Source organism: Centroberyx affinis, unplaced genomic scaffold (assembly GCF_046629955.1).
Source record: "Centroberyx affinis isolate AG114_WGS23_722 - 3 ecotype Tasmania unplaced genomic scaffold, CSIRO-AGI_Caff_v1 ptg000893l_1, whole genome shotgun sequence".
NCBI classification, from domain to species: Eukaryota; Metazoa; Chordata; class Actinopteri; order Beryciformes; family Berycidae; genus Centroberyx; species Centroberyx affinis.
The window spans coordinates 794490-819121 of NW_027279481.1; the positions used below are offsets into that span (position 1 = coordinate 794490).

The following is a 24632-nucleotide window of genomic DNA, read 5'->3' on the forward strand; positions in this document are numbered from 1 at the left end:
CTCCTCTTACAGTCCAAGAATCTCTCCTTTCTTCTTGGCCTGAAGGTGAGACTGGCTGTTGATGCCAGTTCCAGGGACACCAAATGGGAGCCTGTAATTATCATTGTTCCACCACTGTCCTGTCAGTGCGCTCGCCAGCAAAACAAGAGGGATCCTTTGGCAGTCCTGATCAAAAGCTGCAGCCTTTGATCACGAAGCAAAAGGAAAAACCCAAACACTGTGCAAAATCAACGTGGAATGTCCCAAAGATAGTACAAGGAGAATGAAAGTGGACAGCCATCCAGAAAACATCCTCAACTCCTCTCCTGCCATGACATGTTGATGTCACAAGCACAGGTGTTTCTTTTGATAATGGGCTGTGCCTGATCAGAGGGGCGTAAGTGGAGGACTGAGAAAAAAAGTCATGCAATATTGTTGTTGCTAAAGTATCAAAAGATAGGTAGTGCCTGATAGCATGCCATTTCTTAATGTTTCCACAAAGGCCTGTTCAATGGATTTGTAATCTGATTTTGATGTAAATGTTTGTATACTTTAAATGTAATAAAGTAAATTTCTACACGTCTACACATCTTACATACATGCCTAAAATCTCATTACAGTGTTCATAGAGCATTATGAAAATATTACAGCGATGAAGTATTATATGCATGACCCAATAAAAGTAGTGTTTATAGAAAAGGTTACTTTGAATGCTTCAAAATTAATTTGCAGCTGAGTGACAGAAAAAAACTAATAATAGAAGCCCATTTTAAGGGCCTTAGCCAAAATCTACAGGGGCACAAGTCATGCTGCTTCAGCGACAACAAACCAGAGCCTCTGGAACCTTTGAAACCCTGTGTGGTCATTTTCTCTCACAGTGATTGAAAAGAACTGTGGTGGGTGGGAAAGAAAAAAAGAGCCCCTCGCCACTCATAATACCAATCTTATGTATGTAGACGAAAATGGGAGGGATGGGAGGGGTGGGGGGGGGGGGGAGAGGTGGTGGTGGGGGGGTGGGGGTGGCAGAGGGACTAAGGCACAATTTTAAAGCGCTTATTGAATTGCCATTACAGCTCCTGAGACTAATTGTGGCTGTTGTGTGTCTCTCGGTGGCCTAGGGGGCTCTGGAGTGGCCCTGTATGCTCTTACTCAGTGGGGTTTTCAAACCGAGTGGCCCTGAAAGAGAACAGGACCACCGTAGATCAATGGCAAACCTTTCACTCTTTCACAGGCCTTCGCTAATCCTTCTCATTTGTCTGCCATTTGTTCAGGCGCATTCACAGCTCCCTGAATTTAGGATTAGGCCTTGTTTTGTTACAAAAACAGTCCAAGTTATAATGCTGAATAGATGGACTAAGGAGCGGACGATGGATGAGTGTGTATGCAAGAGTTTGTGAGCATGTGTGCATGTGTGTGTGTTTATTACGTTATACACTATTATGTTTATTACAAAATTCATGAGAATACAATACAGATGCTATTCAGTGTCTCGGCTTACTTCTCATTTTACTGATAAGTGGTGCGAAAATTACAGTGTTTGTCTTCTTTTGCAGAGGATTTGGTGTGCCTTTTGTGTCCACAGAGCCACATAGAGCTAAGAATCAGCAACATGCTTCTGGAGACTGTATTAAGTTATACAACACCACATCTTTTTCTCAAGAACTTCTTTACCACAATCATGTTATACTCTGATGTGAAATGGAAGACGGAGCTGACTATATCACTGAAAATACTGAATGAAGATTCTTCTATAAATGCTTACAATTGCATTGTGCTTTTTTTTGCATTATAGAGAACAAATCTTATGGTACGTCTTTTAAACCTGGCTGCCATTCACATACTAAGATTAGAATGGTAGCTTTAATTTTTACTTTTCAAGATGACAATGATGATGATGACAATTAATGCAGCTGAATTTTGAATTTAGGGCATAATATTGAGAAGAAAACATTTTGTAAATACCCTGGTCTTTCTTTCTCTCTTTCGTGTGTGTGTGTGTGTGTGTGTGTGTGTGTCTGTGTGTGTGTGTGTGTGTGTGTGTGTGTGTGTCTGTGTGCGTGTGTGTGTGTGTGTGTGTGTGTGTGTGTGTGTGTGTGTGTGTGTGCATAAATAATGACAATAAAGCGTAATAAAACTAAGATGAAGAAGTTGATTCATTACAGAACAAGACCAGTATCAGAAGTTAAGTTAAATTTCATAAAAGTTTCAACATTCCCTTGGAAGCAAAGAGTTCTACTGCTTTGTCCCCGTTATGCTCTGTCTGAATCTGCCAGGCAGAGCCGGGACTCTGTGCGCTTGCAGAGTCTTGGCAGCATGCTGCAGAGCCATCAGACTGAGGCCTTCTCATCACTGAGTGGATTAGTGTTCATGTCTGAACCCACTGGCTGGACATTAGACAGGGCTGCTGAGTGGCACACGCGCCACATTACCCCTAAAGCCCTGCCATGCCATGCCGCAGGTATGTGGTGCCGACCAGCCAAACCCCATGTCAGGCATTCCCTGGATGCCTGTGGCTGTGTCAGACACAGGGGGACGAGGTGAAGAGATGGAGGAAAAGATGTTTGTGTCAAGGAGTTGGAATGGAAGGGACCAGGAGAAAAAAGAGGAGAAGTGAAATGATTTAAGTGTAATCTAAGATGGGTGTATATGCAGGAAAGAAGAAGGGGTACAGAAGAAGAGAGTAGGAGTCACTTGGCGGATTTAAAGAGGGGAGGAGACAGATAATAGATATTATAGTGATGGTGCAGGTTTGAGGAAGTGTGGTGAAGGATCAAAATATGAGTATGAGAATATAAGAGGAAGAAAAAGTAAATTGCTGAAAAGGGGGTGGCAGCCTACAGGGGTACAGACCAGTCTCCCTCCATATAGTTTGGCCAACTGAGGCAGGCCAGCCACATGTTGGCCAATGTCCCAGTCAACATCATGAGGTTGTCTTTGGCTGTTAGTGATTGGAAAAGACCAAAGTCAGGGCCGCTTCATGCAAAGTCTGAGGCGTGCCAAAGCCTATCCACCCTGCCTCTCAAGCTCCGCTGTGTGTGGAGTAATTCTTCATGCCAATGAAGCTAGACAGACTCTGTGTTTTGTCACTGTGTGCATGGTGATATTTTTGCAACACTGAAGCTTCAAGTAGCTCACACCAAGCCTTTTCACTTCAAAGACTAACAGGTGGATGTTCTTCCTAAAACGATGATTTTTTTCCATGTATAATGTTTAAAATTAGCCTTATTTTTCCTTCTAAGGGGGTTTTAAAATAAAGCCGTTGAGAAGGTTTTTATTGGATTAAAACCTGTGGGTTGTATCAGACATATAAAATAACCATGACTAGAAAGTGTCAGTTTCCTCAGTCAAGGTCTGTCATCATGTTCTGAGAGAGACTGGGAGAACTCGACACTGGCTGGAAAACTGAAGGACGGTAATACAACCGCTCCAATCAAGTCTATGGTGTACCAATTTTCCACTCAAATTCTGGCTAAAACTGGGGATTGCTGAAATGAACCAGCCTGCATATAATGTTTATTTTATTCTGTACCCTAGAGGCATATCTAGACAGACTGTGGAACCAAACAGTTGCAATGACATGCAGACTAAGAAGGTGCAGCATTCTAGCCTTTCTAGACAGCCTTGAGTCTAGACAAACTATGAGGTTCCACTCCAGGACCAAAGACAAGGCCCCCAAGGACCAATAACCAATTCTTCCTGGCTCGACCACTTTGTACATTATGCCAAGGTCATCCATGGGCCACAACACTCAAATATCTAAAAACTGAAAATAAATGAATAAATAAATAAATAAAAACTCCTGAGTTCTTTTAAAATGTAATAAATCTGAGGAAATATGAAGTTTGATTTACATTTACCAAAACACACAATAGTGACACAGTGCCTCTACAATCCTACTACTAATAATAATTAACACCACAGTATTACATTCACTTATTCACCTTGCTCTCACACCCTGTAACAAACACATAGAATTCTCTAACCTAACATAGAGACTGTCCACATCAATGGAAGACATTATTACAAGTGAGTGGACTCCTCACAACACCATACAGAGTAAAATATGGTGGCAGAATAGGTTTAAGCACCCCGAAAGAGCACAGGACCTAACACCTTTAAAGAGCACCCTAAAAGGGAACATATCATAACACTGTAATAAAATACAAAGAAATGTTTGAGGAACAGCAGAATCCATGTTCTGAACCTGTTCTGAATGCAAAGGTATCCACCATAAAGAATATGTTTTGTCTCTGATTTACCAGGCTAGCCTACCGTCCCTTACTGCACAGCCCCCTAGCTTTAATGCTAACCCTGCTCTCATACCCCTGTAGCCCAAAGGCTGCCTCACCTTACTACTCATCTGCTGCCCAGTTTGAGATCATTAGCCAGCAACTAACCATTTCTAGATGTTATCTTGGTCTTCTCCACTATAACTTTAATCACACCTCCTATGCTTGTTAGTCCAGAGGCTAATCAATCAAGCTCACTTACTGCAGGGCGGTCTAATTAAACCACTAGAATCCCACCTGTATACGACAGCAACCTGGCTTGATTTTGACCCCAAGCCAAATGCCCCATCCCGCCACCCAGTTTGAACCAGCTGGATGGGGCCAACGCTCCAGCCAGAGTCAGAGTAGTTATTATGCCCCCTCAGACAGCACTCCAATGTTGACTGCTGCTTTTACCCTGTCTGCTGCTCTGGCTGGGGTTATTCAAGCACAACATGATCACTGCCATTATGATGGCAGCAGGGGGTGGAAAACAAACTGGACTCAATTCCAACCAATAACTAACCAGGAGGACAGAATGGAGAGGGAAGTGCAGCAGCATTAGATCAGGAGGCTAGGGAGGAGTACTGAACCTCTTTGAAATGGACATGGCTGATCCCTATGCTATAGCAGGGACCATAGAGATACAATTTGGACACTCAACCTCTAAGTCTGTCTCTAGTCAACAGTTGAATGAAAGGAAAGTTAGGGGGAAAAGCTAAGATTGTATCCAGCTGAGGTATGCCACCTAATATGCAAAGCCTTCCCTGAGTTTCATGAAGAATAGTGTTATATCCTAGCCAAGGAGGCTATTGGTTTGTTGACTCCTGAGAAGTTACAAGATCGGGTCTGCCTCAGCAACCTCAGCCAGATTTTAGAAGCTCAATGAGAGGGTTCTGGCTGAGGTACCATCCCGGAACGGCCAGGTGTACCTTCATAAATGTTCAGCTCAGCTTTCTAGGCCACTGATTGCTGCTGTCCAGGACTGGCCAATCCCAACAAACCTCTCAGAGCTGTGTTCTTTCTTGGGCTTGGCCTCTCATTACCATTGCTGCATCACAGGATTCTCCACAATGGCCGCACCCCTCAGCTGGCTGACAAATAATTATGTGGGATTCGAATGGGGACCTGAGAAGCAGCAGGCTTTTGACACTCTTCAAACAGCTCTGTGCCAGTCTTAACAGCACCAGTTCCTGAGGGAGAATATATGCTGGAGACGTGAGCAACAATAGCTTGGGGGCTGTCCTGGGCCAGGTCACTACCAGTATGGTGCAAGTGCTACAGCAGGGCGTTCTCAAAGGCAGAGAGCAACTACTATGTAACTTCTGGCTACTAGGAACTTCTGACTATGGTGGACCCTGAACCCCTTAAAACATTACCTGTGTGGGCTGAAGCTCCTCATATGCACAACCTCGCCTCCCTCTAGTACAACATTTCCATTGCTCACAGGAAGAGGGACAGTCACAAGAATGCAGATGGGCTGTCTAGGCAGTCAACGAGCTTGTGCCCAGCATGGTTGGAGATACCTGCCGCCAGAACTTCCCTACGTGGGTGGCGATCTCAGTGGGACAACCTGACCCTTCCAGATGGAATGCTGTGGAGACACTAGAAAGAGCCAGCCACATGGCATGAGAGGTGTCAATTAGTGGTGTCTAAGTGTTGGCAGGAGGAGGTGTTGCACTTAAACCATGGCCAACTGGGAGGATTGATTTGTCTTTCTCCTGGAGTTCATGTAGAAGAGGTGTACAGACATTCTGTCAGAAATACAACTCTTGTGTCAGCTGTAAAGGCCCCATGGACCATGGACCTGCAACAGTTTCAGTTCAGATCCCAATGGGCCGTGTTGCTGTTGAGACGGTAAGGCCAATTCCCAGCACACCTAGAGGTAATCACTATAGTAGCTGCTATGGATTACTTCATGAAGTGGCCAGAAGCTTATGCTGTACCCAACAAGGAAGTTGCCACAGTCGTGAGAAGGGATTGCTCGTTGAAGGGATGTTCAGCTGTTTGGGGTCCTAACTGAGCTGCACTTCAATCAAGGAAGAAACTTTCAGGCCCTGTTGTTTGCAGAAATGTCTAGACTGCTGAAGACATGCACAACACCTCTTCACCCTCAGAGTGAAGGGCTTGTGGAGAGGTTGAAGCAGTCCTTGGTTGCTGGACTGGCGCTGGTCATTGCTAAAGGCCAGAGGGACTGGGATCTGCAGCTGCCATCATTCCTACTGGCCTACCTGTCAGCGACACAGGAAATAAACAGACCACCAAACACCGGCCCTACTTATGTTTAGTAAGGCAGTTCCAGACACCACCCACTCTAGTGTATGGACAACGAGATACACTTGTCTAGCTTGGAGTATTCTGCCCAGGTAAGGGAGAGACTTGAGGTGGCGAACAAATTTGCTAGGAAGCTGGCAGAAATTGCTGGAGTTAGGGAAAAAAGAGCCTATAACCAGCAGGACACACAGGGTGGAGACCTGGTATGAGTCTATCATACCAAGTCACCTAATTGCAGAGTAATTGGATCAGACTGTGTCTATTGGTTGGTGTGGGTGACATGCTTGACAGAGTGAAGCTGGCACCTTCAAGCAGGTTCTTGTGCAACTCTGGCATCAGTTGGCTCCCTACAAGGGGACTGGTCAGTCCTCGTTATGGTCAAGACTTCCAGGCCACCCTCAACACATACTCTTACACCCATGGGGGCTCTCTGTACTCCCCACAAAAGCAGTAACATTTCAAGTGGTAAAATTTCAAACAATTGCAGATAGCGCTATTGCAGTGTCAACCTGGCAAGTACAATGGACTAGGACTAATACGGATCATATTTATATAGTTATATTGTTAGAGAATCATATTTACATGGCCACCTTTAATGTAGTAAAATCATTATGTAAGGAGCTAGCTCACTTTCCCAGGCCAATGTTCATTTTCACTGCCAGAATTTGAATGAGCTAAATATTTTGTGTTTGTTTGTGGCCATAATATCATTATATGAATGTGTACAACACAAATTAAAAAAATGACACAAATTTACCTAGCTTGAAGACTGTTTTCTTCATTTCTCTGACTGCTTCCATAGATTGTCATCACTAAACCGACAGGGAAAGATTCATGGGAATTGGAAGCAAAAACCACTAAACACAGGTTCTACCAAACTGGCGTACAGAGACTATACAGAGTGCAACTTTAATGTGTTTAAGATAAATTTCATTGGGGGGAGGTGTCTGCCATAGGGGGCAATTGGCCTAGAAAGTCGTGTGTGGGGTTGCATTAGGTTTTTTGAGGAAGGTGTGGACTTATATAAACACTGCCATAGTGTCAATGTTTAAACTCTCTGTGTTAAATTAACACTCACAATTTTGCAGTGTACATTAGTTGTTGTTGATAGGGTTGGCCACCATGGCTGTTGTTTTCTGTGGAACCTCCAGGTGGACTGTTCACTGCGGAAATAGAGGATATAAATCTGGCTTCTTTGTCAGCTACCACCACAACACGACAACATTATTAAATTGAAATAAACTGTGGCTGCCATGGGCATTAAAATTAAACTGATTTGCCCAATTACAGGACGATATTAGATTGATGAAGGAGAATTTTCTTAATGAATACCCCAAGGCAGCCACACAGATGTATTAAAAAGCTCAATTTCAGACTTCAAAGTAGACTTGCACTGATGGAGATGCTGCGCCCTCCCATGGTCAAAAGGCAGAACAACTTTAAAAGTCTTACTTTAAACATGTCTGACTCTGGCCCTCTCTGCTGGGTATAATGAGGTACTGACCAGATAATAACAGCAAGAGGTATTGCATCTATATCCAGTACTACATCTGTTGGTATCTGACTGAAAATGTGATGTAGTCAGACTTGTATAGTACTGCAGATACTCTGAATGAATGTGTCCTTATCTGAAATACTTTTTACAAGTCAAATCACATTTATTTATCAACATGCTCTCAATTGTGAATACTGAAAACACACAACACAGAAAAAGTACATCCCTAATGGGGTCAGAGTGTGTGTGTGTGCTTGTATCTGCTTGTGTGTGTGTGTGAGAGAGAGAGAGAGAGAGAGAGGGAGAGAGAGAGAGAGAGAGAGAGAGAGAGAGAGAGAGAGAGAGAGAGAGAGAGAGAGAGAGAGAGAGAGAGAGAGAGAATGAATGTGTGAGAGAGCACTAGACAACACTACCCTACCTGCAGGCAAGAAAATGAACATGAAGGAAGGCTGGTAGGCGGAGACCATACAATTATGCATTCAAATACAATAAACCCAACATCTAATGGACATGGAAAGAAAACACCAATGATTTTGCATGCCTGATTTGGTGTGTGCGTGTGCCTGCATACATGTATATGTGTTTATGTACAGGTGGGTATTTGTTTGCATTTTCCAGTTGATACATAAGATTAATTATCATCACTCTAAATTGACTAAATGTTTAATTCTGGTCAATTAAAACATTAACAGACTGAGTAATAATATTGCTGTGGTCATCTAGCAGTCATTTATATGATCAAGGTCATTTAGATGGAAACATTTAGCATTAAGTGGTTTCATAAACGTGAGAACATCAATGCTCAAGTCTGAAGATGGTAACTGTGGTTTCCAGCTTCTATGTTTCCTCTATTTGGTCAGGGGGGAAAGGAAATGTTTGAGTGTGCGGTAAACACAACAGTCAAAAGATGATGACACAAAGATTAATGATTGCATAGATCCTGACCACAACTAACGGTTACTAAAAGCGGAGCATCTTACTGTTGCATCTTAGCTTAAGTGTAATTTCATTTTTCATTTATTAATTCAGCATTAATTCATTAAAGTTGGGTTGATATGGTAACATACAGTAAGAGTGAAAATGAAACTCACTTTTTATACTTTATCAAACAATAATATTTTTATTATAACACCTCAAGATTTTAGCTGTTATTTTTATAGTGTAGAGTATTTATAATTATTATTGCTATATTTATTTATGGTAACACACAATAAGAGTGAAAATAAAACTAAATTGGTATACTTTATCTTATGCATTTTATGCAATTAAATTCTGAGTTGAACTCATACTGACTTCATGATATGTGCTTCAGCCTGCTGAGCCACCAGAACCACAAGCAGGTGGGTGAAAGCACATCTCTCCACTGACCTCACTATCTTCACTAAAAGACATTAACCGAAGAGTTACACAGGTATAGACAGGATGTGGCTATAAGAGGTCAGATATACGGTAATCTAGATGGGAACTAAAAGGCAGTGCAGACTCTGCTGTATATAAGGGTCTATTTGACTCCACCATTAGACCAGGTTGAGTGTGTGCCTGCATGATGCGTGGTTTGCACAAATTTCTGCTTTTTCATGTTCTGATATGTCTGGGACAAAAAGGTAAGACTCTCTCAGGACTATTACATTAACTATTTGTGATTTATCTTTCTTTCTTTCAATTATCTATCTTTACATTCTTTTCAGCACTTGGGAGTGAAATCATAAATGGGAAAAAGGCCCATGAGAAATCATTGCTGTACATGGCATCAGTGCAGCTTAATGGAAAACATGCATGTGGAGGATTCCTTGTCAGTGAAGAGTTTGTAGTCACTGCTGCCCACTGCGACTTGAAGTGAGTTAATTTTCCTCTACAAGCAATCTCTGATTACTTTGACTTTAGAAATTTAAAGAGTAAACATGACTGTGTTACATTGTATTTTCAACGGTGATGAATAATTTTTTTGTTCACACTACATGAGGAAATCTATTGACAACTTCTCACTGATCATTTATTCAGGGAAAATGTCAACATGAGTGTTGTTCTTGGTACCCACGACCTCAAGAGAGTCAATGAGAAAACAATGAGATACGATGTAGTGAAATGCAAACACCCCTCCTACATGAGGGTCACATCTGGGAATGACATCATGCTCCTCAAAGTAAGCAGATATTTATTCAACCTAATCTAATAGTCGTGAATGACTTTGTGGCATTTTACAGTCCTCTGCAAATCCCTTTTGTTAAGATTCATCGTTTGGTCAACAGAAAAATAATGCATTTTAAACATTGTCAAGCATGACACATTAAAGTCAGAGAGTTATTTCTCTCTGAGTTACACACATATATATATCGATATTATGATTCATTACAAAAAGCTACAGCTATAACTAACTCACTAACGGCAACAACCATTACATATAACAATTTAACTGCCAACAATAACCTTCAAATAAATTATTCTGCAGCTCTGTCTTGCAGCCATTGTTTGACTTTGACCCTAAAGATGTGCTGACTTGAGGTCTAACAGATGGATACAGGAAGATTGTTGTGACATTAAGCCCTTCTAGTTTTAAATTTTAACTTTTTGATTTTGTGTGTTTCTAGCTGTCTAGGAAAGTTAAACTAAGCAAAACAATGAAAACAATTGAACTGCCAAGTCAGGATAAAATCATCAAAACCAACACAAAGTGCATTGTAGCTGGATGGGGACGCACTGAAACTAAAGGTACGGCTGTTGATGAGCTGCGAGTCGTGGATGTGTCTACCATCGACCTGAAAGTCTGTAAGACGGCATGGAAACGCCTTCCAGCCAATGTTATCTGTGCAGGTGGATATGAGACAAACAAAGGATTTTGTCAGGTGTGTTGTAGTCCTTTTCCCTACAAATATAAAATGTCAACTTGTATGAATGAAAAAATTGATATATGTTTCTTCTCTCATAGGGTGACTCTGGTGGCCCTCTGGTGTGCAATAGGAAGGCAGTCGGCATTGTATCTTACAACCACAATGTTAAAAAGTGTGACTACCCAGATCTACCCAACGTCTACACAAAGATATCAAAATACCTTCCCTGGATCAAAAAGATTCTCAAGAAAAAGGCATGTAACGTGTACTAGTATTACACAAGAAGTTTCAACATACTTCTATTATGTCCTGTATATAGAGGTATCGTAGAGTAGTTCGGTCAATGTCTGCTGCTCAAGCCAATGCGTAATAAACTTGGTTTATTCCAAATACTGTTTTGTTTCTGACTCCATGCTCATTATTAGAATGATATAAGACATAGAATGATGTATAAATGAATAAAAAATGCAAGGCCATTTTTCCAAAAATATATTCACAAAGAAATGAAAGCCTTCTCCCACAAAATGATTGCTGGTATATGTAAACCACATTATGTGTTCCTCTATACTAAACTTATGAGTCATAATTAGAATTTTGCTTACAAAATAGTTGTGTTTTAAATCATGAGTTTATGAAATACTGAATTTCAGGTTGCAATTGTTTCTAGGATGGATACATATCATTTTCTAATGAAGCCCTTCATACAGAGTAGAGGAGACAGGAGGTTCTGGCAGGACTCGACCCAGCAGACCAGCAGGGTCTTGTGTGGTGGCTCTAAAGGGAAGAGTCTTAACCACTCCTTTCTAACTCTCCACCCCCACTGCTGGAGATACAGAGACACTGGCCTCACAGCCTGAACCCAAAAGGCTGTATAGAGCCCCACACACGTTCAGTAGTGTATCACCATTTTAGATTAAAAGGCCCTTCTTCCCTGCTGTTTATGCTGACAAATCTTGTATAATTCTGAATGTGTCCTATCAGAAGAACAAAAATAAAATACTAAAGCTACCTTTGTTCCATTCTTAATAAAAGCCAATTTACTATTGTGGTTTGTCTAACAGGACAGCCTGGATATACTATCAATAAAGAGTTGCATCTTTTGGTGTGCATGAAACAGAATGTAAAAACGGCAGTCAATTATATTTTATCAAAGAATAATATGTTTTACTAATGAGTGATTACACAAATTATGATTCCTTCATCACCCAGAGATGAGGATGTTAGTTGTGGTCATGGAGCAGGTGACCACAGGCTGCAGTAAGTGATGTGAAACAACAACAGATCCTTTTTTCAGTGCTTCACAATCAAGACAAACAAAAGATTGACAAATGACATAGATCAATAAAACAGAAGGGCAAAATATATTTTAAAAAATAAATAAATAAAAAAAATAAATGTTCCAGCCACATGGATACAATAAATTGAACAAATAACAGACAAGGCAAATAAAATAAAATGACAGATAAGGCAACAAGAATAAAAACAATTAGGAGCCAAAGATTATAAATAGGCCTTGGGTAAAATTAAGTTTTGGAGAGTGATTTAAAAGATGATACTGACTCTGCCAGCCTGAGCAGGCAAGCCGTTCCAAAGCCACGGAGCCCTGATGGAAAAAGCCCGGTCACCTCCAGTCCTTGACCTGGACACAGGAACAGTCTGAGGGGAAATGCCTGAGGATCTCAGGCTGCACACAGGTTCATACGGGATCAAAAGTTCATTATGATAACTAGGGGCGAGGCCATGCACAGCCTTAAAATCCTAAAGCCACAGGCTGTGAGCAAGGTACATTGTTTCACTCTTCTTCCTTGTCAGATAGCCAGTGGATGGCAAATGAAGAGAGAGAGTGAAGAAGAGAGTGTGACAGATGTGACAGAACTCTGAGTTGAACTCATGACATACTGACTTCATGATATGTGCTTCAGCCTGCTGAGCCACCAGAACCACAAACAGTTGTTTTAGTCACATATAGGAAATCTTATGTAACAACACATCTCTCCACTGACCTCACTATCTTCACTAAAAGACGTTAACTGCAGAGTTGCACAGGTGACTGTAATAGGTCAGATATAAGGAAATCTAGATGTGAACCACAAGGCAGTGCAGACTCTGCTGTATATATATAAGGGTCTATTTGACTCCCCCTTGAGACCAGGTTGAGTGTCCTGCCTGCATGATGCGTGGTTTGTACACATTTCTGCTTTTTCATGTTCTGACATGTCTGGGACAAAAAGGTAAGACTCTCTCAGGAGGAAAAAACTGATTATTATTTATTTTTTTGGCTTACATTAACTATTTGTGATTTATCTTTCTTTCTTTCAATTATCTATCTTTACATTCTTTTTCAGCACTTGGGAGTGAAATCATAAATGGGAAAAAGGCCCATGAGAAATCATTGCTGTACATGGCATCTGTGCAGTTTAATGAAAAACATGCATGTGGAGGATTCCTTGTCAGCAAAGAGTTTGTAGTCACTGCTGCCCACTGCGACTTGAAGTGAGTTAATTTTCCTCTACAAGCAATCTCTGATTACTTTGATTGTAAATCAAATCACAAATTTAAAGAGTAAACACAACTTTATGTTACATACAGCAAATATTTTAAAAAGTGATGAATAATTTTTTGGTTCACACTACATGAAAAAAACTATTGACAATCTCTCGCTGATCATTTCTTCAGGACAAATGCCAAAATGACTGTTGTTCTTGGTACCCACGACCTCAAGAGAGTGAATAAGAAAACAATGAGATACAATGTAGTGAAATACAAACACCTCTCCTTTGTGAACATCTCATCTGGGAATGACATCATGCTCCTCAAAGTAAGGAGATATTTATTCAACCTAATCTAATAGTCGTGAATGACATTGTGCAATATTGCAGTCCTCCCAAATCCCTTCTGTTTCATTTTGTTTCATTTAGTTCAACAACTGTAAAAAATTTAAATAAATAGAAAAACATTGTCAAGCATGATGAATTAAAATCAGAGACTGATTTGTAATGCAATTAAATGTAAAAAAAAAAAAAAAAGAAAGAAAAAAAAAGGGTGCTAAATCAGTAGCAGCATAATATATTAAAGGAATTTGTTAGTCCATATAACACACACAGGTTGCCAGCACAACTTTGTAGCAGCCTTCTCCAAAACAACTGAAGTCAATGGAGACCAGTTCTTTAGAGTTCCACAACAAAAACAGCCAAACAATCACACTGTGAATAGAAAGACCTATATACCATTATCTGTTGCAAATCAATCAGCTGTAGTTAAGATTTGCACTAAATGATGGTGTAAATATACTGTAGGTCTTTTTGGAACTCTGAAGAACTGGTCCCCACTGACTTCAGTTGTTTTGGAGAAGGCTGCTATGGAGTTGTGCTGGCAACCTCCCTGTGTGTTATGTGGACTAACAAATTTCACCTGTGTTTCAACTGGCATGAGGGCGAGTAGATGATGACAGAATTTTAATTTTTGGGTGAACTATTCCTTTAACATTACTACAATAATTGAAAAAAGTTCAAGTTGCTAGTTCTAATATACGCTGTATTATGATTCAGTCCAAAAAGTTAACAACGTTCAAAACTAATTTATTCAGTTCAACAAACATTGCATAAAACACTTTAACTGCCAACAATAACCTTCAAATAAATCATTCTGCAGCTCTATCTTGCAGCCATTGTTTGACTTTGACCCTAAAGATGTGCTGACTTGAGGTCTGTTTAACAGATGGATAGAAGAAATTTGTCATGACACTAAGCACTTCTAGTTTTAAATTGTTACTTTTTGATTTTGTGTGTTTCTAGCTGTCTAGGAAAGCTAAACTAAGCAAAACGATGAACACAATTCAGCTTCCAAGTCAGAATGAAATCATCAAAGCCAACACAAAGTGCATTGTAGCCGGATGGGGACGCAATGAAACTAAAGGTACGGTTGTTGATCAGCTGCGAGTCGTGGATGTGTCTACCATCGACCTGGACGTCTGTCAGAAGGAATGGAACCAGATTCCAGGAGGGCCGATCACCCTTCCTGCCAATATTATCTGTGCAGGTGGATATGAGACAAACAAAGGATCTTGTCAGGTGTGTTGTGTTCCTTTTCCCTACAAATATAAAATGTAAACTGGTATGAATTAATATATTGAGATGTGTTTTTTCTCTCATAGGGTGATTCTGGTGGGCCTCTGGTGTGCAATGGGAAGGCAGTCGGCATTGTATCTTTCAACTACCGTAAAATCTGTGACTACCCAACTGTACCCAACGTCTATACAGAGATATCAAAATTCCTACCTTGGATCAAAAAGATTATCAAGGAAAAGGCATGCAAGGTGTACTAGTATTACACAAGAAGCTTTGTTTCAACATACTTCTATTATATGTAGAGGTATCGTAGTATCTGAGTAGTTCTGTCAATGTCTGCTGCTTAACCCAATGCATAATAAACTTGGCTTATTCCACATATACTGTTTTGTTTCTGACTCCATGCTCATTAATAGAATGATATAAGAAACAGAATGCTATATAAGTTAATAAAAAATGCAAGGCCCCTTTTCCATCATTAGAGTCATCATTATACCTTTGGTTATGTGTGTTCCTCTATACTAAACTTATGAGTCATAATTAGAATTTTGCTTACAAAATAGTTGTGTTTTAAATCACGAGTTTATGAAATACTGAATTTCAGGTTGCAATTGTTTCTAGGATGGATACATATCATTTTCTAACGAGGCCCTTCATACAGAGTAGAGGAGACAGGAGGTTCTGGCAGGACTTAACCCAGCAGACCAGCAGGGTCTTGTGTGGTGGCTCTAAAGGGAAGAGTCTTAACCACTCCTTTCTAACTCTCCACCCCCACTGCTGGAGATACAGAGACACTGGCCTCACAACCTGAACCCAAAAGGCTGTATAGAGCCCCACACACGTTCAATAGTATATCACCATTTTAGATTAAAAGGCCCTAAATGTGTGAGACAGAGAGAGAAAAAGAGCATGAATGTGTGTGTGTGTGTGTGTTCCTGTGCACGCACTCATATGTTAACATGTGTGAGAGCACGAGACAACACTACCTGCAGGCAAGGAAATGAACAGAAAGGAAGGCTGGTAGGGAGAGACCATGCAATTATGCATCCAAATACAGTAAACCCAACATCTAACGGACATGGAAAGAAAACTCCAATGATTTTGCATGCCTGATTTTGTGCCTGCATACATGTATATGTGTTTATGTGCAGGTGGGTATTTGTTTGCATCATATGAAAGCATATTTTCCAGTTGATACATAAGATTAATTATCATCACACTAAATTGACTAAATGTTTCATTCTGGTCAATTAAAACATTAACAGACTAAGTAATAATATTGCTGTGGTCATCTAGCAGTCATTTATATGATCAAGGTCATTTAGATTGAAACATTTGGTCTGAAAAGCATTATGTGCTTTCATCAATGCTCAAGTCTGAAATGGTAACTGTGGTTTCCAGCTTCTGTGTTTCCTCTATTTGGTCAGGGTGAATGGAAATGTGTGAGTGTGCTGTGAGAACACAACTGTCAAAAGATGATAACACAAAGATTAATGATCGCATAGATCTTCACCACAGCTAGCGCTTACGAAAAGTGTTACATCTAAGTGTTGCATCTTAGCTCAAGTGTAATTTCAATTGCATGCATTCATCCAGCTACAGTTGGCTTCATATGGTAGCACACAATAAGAGAGGAAATGAAACTCACCTTTTATACATTACCTTATTTTCTTTTTTATTATAACACTTCAAGATTTTAGCTGTCATTTTTAGCATATTTATATTTATTAGGTGTTATACAATGGATGGCAAATTAAATGAATGGTGGAAGAGAGTCAGACAGATGTGACAGAACTCTCTGTTGAACCCATGACATACTGAATTCATGATTTGTGCTTCAGCCTGCTGAGCCACCAGAACCACAAGCAGTTGCTTTAGTTACACTTTCATTGGAAATACTAGGTGAGAGCACATCTCTCCACTGACCTCACTATCTTCACAAAAAGATATTAACTGCAGAGCTGCCAGGTACAGACAGGATGTGCCTATAAGAAGTCAGATGTAAGGTAATCTAGATGGGAACCACAAGGCAGTGCAGACTCTGCTGGGTGTAGTTGACACCACCATGAGACCACCTGCCTGCATGATGTGTGGTTTGCACACATTTCTGCTTATTCAAGTTCTGACATATCTAGGACAAAAAGGTAAGACTTTCTCAGGAGGAAAAACTGATTCTTATTTATCTATCTTTTTTCTTTCATTTATCTATCTTTTCATTTTTTTTTCAGCACTTGGGAGTGAAATCATAAATGGAGAAAAGGCCCAGAAGAAGTCATTACTGTACATGGCATCTGTGCAGTTTAATGAAAAACATGCATGTGGAGGATTCCTTGTCAGCAAAGAGTTTGTAGTCACTGCTGCCCACTGCGACTTGAAGTGAGTTAATTTTCCTCTACAAGCAATCTCTGATTACTTTGATTGTAAATCAAATCACAAATTTAAAGAGTAAACACAACTTTATGTTAAATATGCCAAATATTTTCAAAGGTAATGAATCATTCTTTTGTGGCACTACATGAGAAAAACTATTGACAATCTCTCGCTGATCATTTCTTCAGGACAAATGCCAAAATGACTGTTGTTCTTGGTACCCACGACCTCAAGAGTGTCAATGAGAAAACAATGAGATACGATGTAGTGAAATGCAAACACCCCTCCTATATTAAGGTCTCATCTGGGAATGACATCATGCTCCTCAAAGTAAGCAGAAATTTATTCAATCTAATCTAATAGTCGTGAGTGACATTGTGGCACATTAAAATCTGAGAATTATTTCTAATGCAATTAAATATAAAAAACATTAACATCACCATCACTATATATATATATATATATATATATATATATATATATGTATATACATAGATGTGCTGACTGGTCTGTTTAACAGATGGATAGAGGAAGTTTGTCGTGACATTAAGCCCTTCTAGTCTTTAATATTTACTTTTTTGATTTTGTGTGTTTCTAGCTGTCTAGAAAAGCTAAACTAAGCAAAACAATGAAAACAATTAAACTTCCAAGTCAGGATAAAATCATCAAAGCCAACACAAAGTGCATTGTAGCTGGATGGGGACGCACTGAAACTAAAGGTACGGATGTTGATGACCTGCGAGTGGTGGATGTGTCTACCATCGACCTGGACGTCTGTAAGACGGCATGGAAACACCTTCCAGCCAATGTTATCTGTGCAGGTGGATATAAGACAAACAAAGGATCTTGTCAGGTGTGTTGTATTCCTTTTCTCTATAAATATAAAATGTCAACCTGTATGAATGAACAAATTAAAATGTGTTTTTTCTCTCATAGGGTGATTCTGGTGGCCCTCTGGTGTGCAATGGGAAGGCAGTTGGCATTGTATCTTTCAACGACAAAAATAAGTGTGACTACCCAGATGTACCCAACGTCTACACAGAGATATCAAAATTCCTTCCCTGGATCAAAAAGATTCTCAAGAAAAAGGCATGTAACATGTACTAGTCTTACACAAGAAGCTTTGTTTCAACATACCTCTATTATATATAGAGGTATTGTAGTATCTGAGTAGTTCTGTCAATGTCTGTTGCTTAACCCAATGCATAATAAACTATGTTTATTCCAAATACTGTTTTGTTTCTGACTCCATGCTCATTAATAGAATGATATAAGAAACAGAATGCTACAGTAAGTACAATAAGATAATAAAAAGAAGAGGTACTAAGATAAAACAATAGATGTAATGTACATAATAAAGACTATAGAGACAGGAGTAATGACTGGCTGGCACCGGGGTCACTGATGTTGTTAAACAGTCCAATGCTCGCCGGCACAAAGGAACACCTGAGCTGCTCTGTCCTGCATCTTGGGTAGAGAAGCCTGTGGCTGAAGCTGCTCCTCATCAGCCTCAGCTCATCGTAGAGAGGGTGAGAGGGGTTCTCCAGGATGGTATTGATCTTTCCCCTCATCCTCCTCTCTGCCACTGCCTCCAGACTGTCCAGTTTGAGTCCAACAGCAGAGCCAGCCTTCTTCACCAACTTGTTCAGTCTGTTGGCTTCCCCTGCCTTGATGCCGCCTCCCCAGCAAACCAAAGCAAAGAAGAGTGCACTGGCTACTACAGACTGATAGAACATCTGCAGCAGCCTGTTGCACACGTTGAAGGACCTGAGTCTCCTCAGGAAGTACAGCCTGCTCTGCCCTTTCCTGTAGAGGGCCTCAGTGTTGTCTGACCAGTCAGTTTATTGTTGAGCTGCACTCTTATTGGAACCGATAGGAGTTCACCATCTCCATTTCCTCCCCCTGGATGGTGACAGGGGTTGGGGGCCTCCTACTCCTTCTGAAGTCCACCACTAGCTCCTTGGTCTTCCTGATGTTGAGCTGGAGGAAGTTGTTGTACCTACAAAGCTACCAGCTCTCTGTATTCCTCCTCATTGTCCTCTGTGATGTAGCCGACAATGGAGGAATGGTCAGAGAACTTCTGTAGGTGGCACAATCCAGAGTTGAAGTGGAAGTCCGAGGTGTAGAGGGTGAAAAGAAATGGTGACAACACAGTTCCTTGGGGTGCGCCGGTGTTGCCCACCACGACGTCTGACAGGCTGCCATTGGACTGTTGAGGTAGTCCGTAATCCAGTCCACAAGGTTGTGGCCCTTATCTGAGAAACTTCTTACAAGTAAATTCACATTAATTTATTAAATGCTCTCAATTGTGAATTCAGAAAACATGTGTGAGAGCACTAGACAACAATATCTGCAGGCAAGGAAATGAACAGAAATTAAGGCTGGTAGGGAGAGACCATGCAATTATGCATTCAAATAAACCCAACATCTATTGGACATGGAAATAAAACTCCAATGATTTTGCACGCCTGGGTTTGTGTTTATATGTGTGTTATGTGCAGGTGGGTATTTGTTTGCATCATATGAAAGCATATTTTCCAGTTGATACATAAGATTAATTATCATCACTCTAAATTGACTAAAGGCATGTTTAATTATGGTCAATTATAACATTAACAGACTGAGTAATAATATTGCTGTGGTCATCTAGCAGTCATTTACATGATCAAGGTAATTTAGATGAAAACATTTGGTCTGTAGATTAGATACATTAAGTGGGTTCATAAATGTGAGAACATCAATGCTCAAGAAGAATGGTAGATGGTAACTGTGGTTTCCAGCTTCTGTGTTTCCTCTATTTGGTCAGGGTGAAAAGAAATGTATGAGTGTGCTGATTAACAATCGCATAAATCCTCACCAAAACTAGCGCTTACTAAAAGTGTTGCATCTTAGCTCAAGTGTAATTTAAGTTGCATGCATTCAACCACAAGGCAGTGCAGACTCTGCTGGGTGTAGTTGACACCACCATGAGACCACCTGCCTGCATGATGTGTGGTTTGCACACATTTCTGCTTATTCAAGTTCTGACATATCTAGGACAAAAAGGTAAGACTTTCTCAGGAGGAAAAACTGATTCTTATTTATCTATCTTTTTTCTTTCATTTATCTATCTTTTCATTTTTTTTCAGCACTTGGGAGTGAAATCATAAATGGAGAAAAGGCCCAGAAGAAGTCATTACTGTGAGCTGTGAGGGAGCCTACAGACAGGTTGTGGCTGTAATAGGTCAGATATAAGGAAATCTAGATGTGAACCACAAGGCTGTGCAGACTCTGCCGTATATAAGGATCTATTTGAGATCACTATTAGACCACGTTGAGTGTCCTGCCTGCATGATGCGTGGTTTGCACAAATTTTTGCTTTTTCATGTTCTGACATGTCTTGGACAAAAAGGTAAGACTCACTCAGGAGGGAAAAATTATTAGAATTATTTTTTTGGGCTTACATGAACTCTTTATGATGTATCTCCCTTTCTTTAATTTATCTATCTTTTCATTCTTTTCAGCACTTGGGAGTGAAATCATAAATGGGGAGAAGGCCCAGGAGAAGTCATTACTGTACATGGCATCAGTGCAGCGTAATGGAAAACATGCATGTGGAGGATTCCTTGTCAGCAAAGAGTTTGTAGTCACTGCTGCCCACTGCGAGCCAAAGTGAGTTACTTTTCCTCTACAAGCAATATCTGATTCCTTTGACTGTAAATCAAATCAGAAATTTAAAGAGTAAACATAACATTATGTTATATATGCCTAATATTTTCAAAGGTAATGAATCATTCTTTTGTGGCACTACATGAGAAAACTATTGACAATCTCTCGCTGATCATTTCTTCAGGACAAATGCCAAAATGACTGTTGTTCTTGGTACCCACGACCTCAAGAGTGTCAATGAGAAAACAATGAGATACGATGTAGTGAAATGCAAACACCCCTCCTATATTAAGGTCTCATCTGGGAATGACATCATGCTCCTCAAAGTAAGCAGAAATTTATTCAACCTAATCTAATAGTCGTGAGTGACATTGTGGCATTTTACAGTCCTCTGCAAATCTCTTGTGTTTAGTTAAGTTTAATTTTTCCTTTCATTTAGTTAAACAATTGTAAAAATATATATATATATATATAGAAAAACATTTTCAAGCATGATCCATTCAAATCAGAGACTTATTTTTACTAGGATAAAGCTGGTATTTTTTAATGCATTTCTTACCGTCAACAAATCCTATGAAAATAACAAAATCAGCAATGAATTTGTTTTGCTAATAAGTCTCATCCATGTAGCCGATGCCCAATAAAGCCATATCCCAGTAGCCATGGAACTCCATTGTATTAAAAAAACAATTAAAAACACGTCAGAGAGCCATGCCGTTGCTCAGGGGCCTCATGTAGCCTATAAACGTTGCGCACGTACAAAAAGGTTGCATACGCTGGTTTTCACGCACACGTCAGGATGTATAAAAATGAACTTAACGTGAGAATGTGCGGGCCGTCCCGCAAGTTTACGCACATTTATCTGTCTTTGTCAGTTGGCGACACCAAACTACAAAGTACTGAAACTCTGAAAAATGTTTCAAAATAACGTTTTCACTCAATTTACTGTGCTTTGTATATGAAGTAGTCTATGAAAAACCATAATTATTTCTGCTGACACACCATAATAGTTTGGTTATTTATGTGGATAATGTTTAAGATTAGAAAGGCCAAAACCCATTTGGAATTGTTATTTTCAATTTTTAGTTCCTCCAAAAATGTTATTTTTTCCTCCCTCCATAACTTTTCCTAAATATGAGGGCTTTAAATGAATGAAAAAAGCCACTTAGTTAATAGATACATTCACTCTTCTCTAAATCCTCTATATTGACGCGTTGGTTTGTGTGAATGCGCGTCTCTCTCTCCTCCGGCTCGCTTCAAGTAGGTCTGACTTATTGAGCGCAATGAAAACCTAGTGAAACTAATTTCCCACAGATGACATCAGGCCTTACTCACAGTGCCAAAACCAAGATCGCCAGGAAACTGGACAGTTTTCTTTGTTTATGTGACATGGAGATGTTAACGCACGTCAGGGACTGTACAGTTGCCGAGGCGCACAGATCCATCTCTCCTGGGAAGAAATGTGTCGGGTGGGCAAACACACTCGGAATAAGTCGTGGAACAACTGTGTGATGTCCAAAAGATTTGTGTGTAGTACCTGCTCACAGAAACCACCGAAGTTGTACGCTGACTGCGGGACTGAACGGCAAGAAAGGAAAGGCCACCCGTGCGTAAAACAAAAAAAAAAAAAGTGTAGAAAAAAATGGCACAAATGGAAAAGCACATTACCATATTTGAAGCGGCAGCGCTGCGAACACTGGACATGTAACATTATGGTTTTGTTTTTAATCTTTGAATCAGTTCAATTGTGCAATTCTACCTTTATTTACAAAAACACTGCATGCGTAAAAGCACATTGGAAATATTTGGAGAGGGGAGCACTAACCACAGGCACATTCACCATCGTTTTTGACAAGAAGGTGACAAGAGGGGCGTATTTATAGTCATTTGCATAGTTAATTCTGGGAGGAGAGGCTCGTGCATGTGCGCTCAATTTCACATTGATTGGGATGAACTGTATAAAGGAAAGGTTCGCAGGACTTGGCGTGCGCACGGTTTTATACATCTGAAAATTTCTGTGCATACGTACTTTTCAAGTTTTGTGAGTACGCCATCTTTCAGTATGAAATCCATGCAGTCTTTTATACATATTTCATCATTGTGATGCACCCGGCCAGCCGATTTTTTCCTCAAACAACTTAATAAGCCGACCATAAACATGTTTTCAATCTCAGGAAAGTAGTTCCGTAGCACCGAAAATAGTCCCCGGTGTAATGAAGAATTTGTTCCAATTTGAATTTGATTTGGTAATAACTACAATAGCCTGAGTTTTTGTGGTAACAGTTAGCGATTTTTAAAATTGAAACTATGTCTTTGTGAGCTGTATTTCAAGGTTTTTAGCTTACAATTGGAGCCAATGACTTCCGAGTTGAAGGCTAAAAAGGGAACATGGAAAGTCAGAAAGTAATGGGAGTAGAGCAAATGCATTGTTGATTATGTTATTTTCATAGGATTTGTTGACGGTAAGAAATGCATTAAAAAACACCAGCGTTATCCTTTAAATGTAAAAAAAACATGGTGGTAAATCAGTAGCAGCATACATTAACATCACTATGATATATGATTCAGTCCAAGAAACTAACAATGTACTAAACTAACTATTCCATTCAACAAACATTGCATATAACACTTTAACTACCAACAACATCATTCAAATAAATCATTCTGCAGCTCTATCTTGCAGCCATTGTTTGACCTTGAACCTAAACTTGAGGTCTGTTTAACAGATGGACAGAGGAAGATTGTCGTGACAATAGGCCTTCTAGTTTTAAATTTTTACTTTTTGATTTTGTGTGTTTCTAGCTGTCTAGGAAAGCTAAACTAAGCAAAACGATGAAAACAATTAAACTTCCAAGTCAGGATAAAATCATCAAAGCCAACACAAAGTGCATTGTAGCCGGATGGGGATTAATTAAAAATGGCGGTACGGCTGTTGATGACCTGCGAGTCGTGGATGTGTCTACCATCGACCTGGACGTCTGTCAGAAGGCATGGAATAAGTCCACCCTTCCAGCCAATATTATCTGTGCAGGTGGATATGAGACAAACAAAGGATTTTGTCAGGTGTGTTGTATTCCTTTTCCCTACAAATATAAAATGTCAACTGGTGTGAATGAACAAATTAATTTGTGTTTTTTCTCTCATAGGGTGATTCTGGTGGCCCTCTGGTGTGCAATGGGAAGGCAGTTGGCATTGTATCTTTCAACCACAAAGTTAAAAAGTGTGACTACCCAGATCGACCCAACATCTATACAGAGATATCAAAATTCCTACCCTGGATCAAAAAGATTCTCAAGAAAAAGGCATGTAATGTGCACTAGTCTTACACAAGAAGCTTTGTTTCAACATACCTCTATTATATATAGATGTATCATAGTATCTGAGTAGTTCTGTCAATGTCTGCTGCATGCAATGCATAATAAACTTGGTTTATTGCAAATTATGTTTTGTTTCTGACTCCATGCTCATTATTAGAATGATATATGACATAGGACGATGTATAAGTTAATGAAAAATGCATGGCCTTTTTCCGACAATATATTGACAAAGCCTCTCAGGTTAAAGCTACACTAAGTGATTTCTTCTGACCACTAGAGGGTGACAGCAACCTCAACACATTTTTAAAGCTACTGCGATGGAAGCCCTTAAGGACAAACCGCGTATAAAGGCTATGGCTAAAATAAACGTACCTATGGGGAAATAT

At 40.0% G+C, this 24632-nt stretch overlaps 3 protein-coding genes across 3 annotated transcripts; all 3 read left to right on the top strand.

Moving 5' to 3' along the window:
• The first annotated feature begins 9461 nt into the window (after positions 1-9461).
• On the top strand, positions 9462-18510 carry LOC139645704 (transmembrane protease serine 9-like). Its single transcript, XM_071521502.1, has 11 exons — positions 9462-9620; positions 9705-9852; positions 10018-10159; positions 10605-10859; positions 10943-11115; positions 16508-16512; positions 16918-17055; positions 17140-17287; positions 17470-17611; positions 17880-18134; positions 18218-18510. The coding sequence occupies exons 1-11, from the start codon at positions 9560-9562 to the stop codon at positions 18386-18388; spliced, it is 1638 nt and encodes a 545-aa protein (XP_071377603.1). The 5' UTR covers positions 9462-9559; the 3' UTR covers positions 18389-18510.
• On the top strand, positions 12946-15290 carry LOC139645693 (mast cell protease 8-like). The gene is made up of 5 exons (XM_071521483.1): positions 12946-13075; positions 13190-13337; positions 13521-13662; positions 14639-14914; positions 14998-15290. Exons 1-5 carry the CDS (start codon positions 13015-13017, stop codon positions 15166-15168), a joined length of 798 nt encoding a protein of 265 aa, XP_071377584.1. The 5' UTR covers positions 12946-13014; the 3' UTR covers positions 15169-15290.
• Positions 18511-20198: 1688 nt separating the features above from the next.
• LOC139645708 (granzyme B-like) lies at positions 20199-24355 on the top strand. The gene is made up of 6 exons (XM_071521509.1): positions 20199-20326; positions 20410-20672; positions 20785-20932; positions 21114-21255; positions 23732-23992; positions 24076-24355. The coding sequence occupies exons 2-6, from the start codon at positions 20612-20614 to the stop codon at positions 24247-24249; spliced, it is 786 nt and encodes a 261-aa protein (XP_071377610.1). The 5' UTR covers positions 20199-20326; positions 20410-20611; the 3' UTR covers positions 24250-24355.
• The last annotated feature ends 277 nt before the right edge of the window (positions 24356-24632 follow it).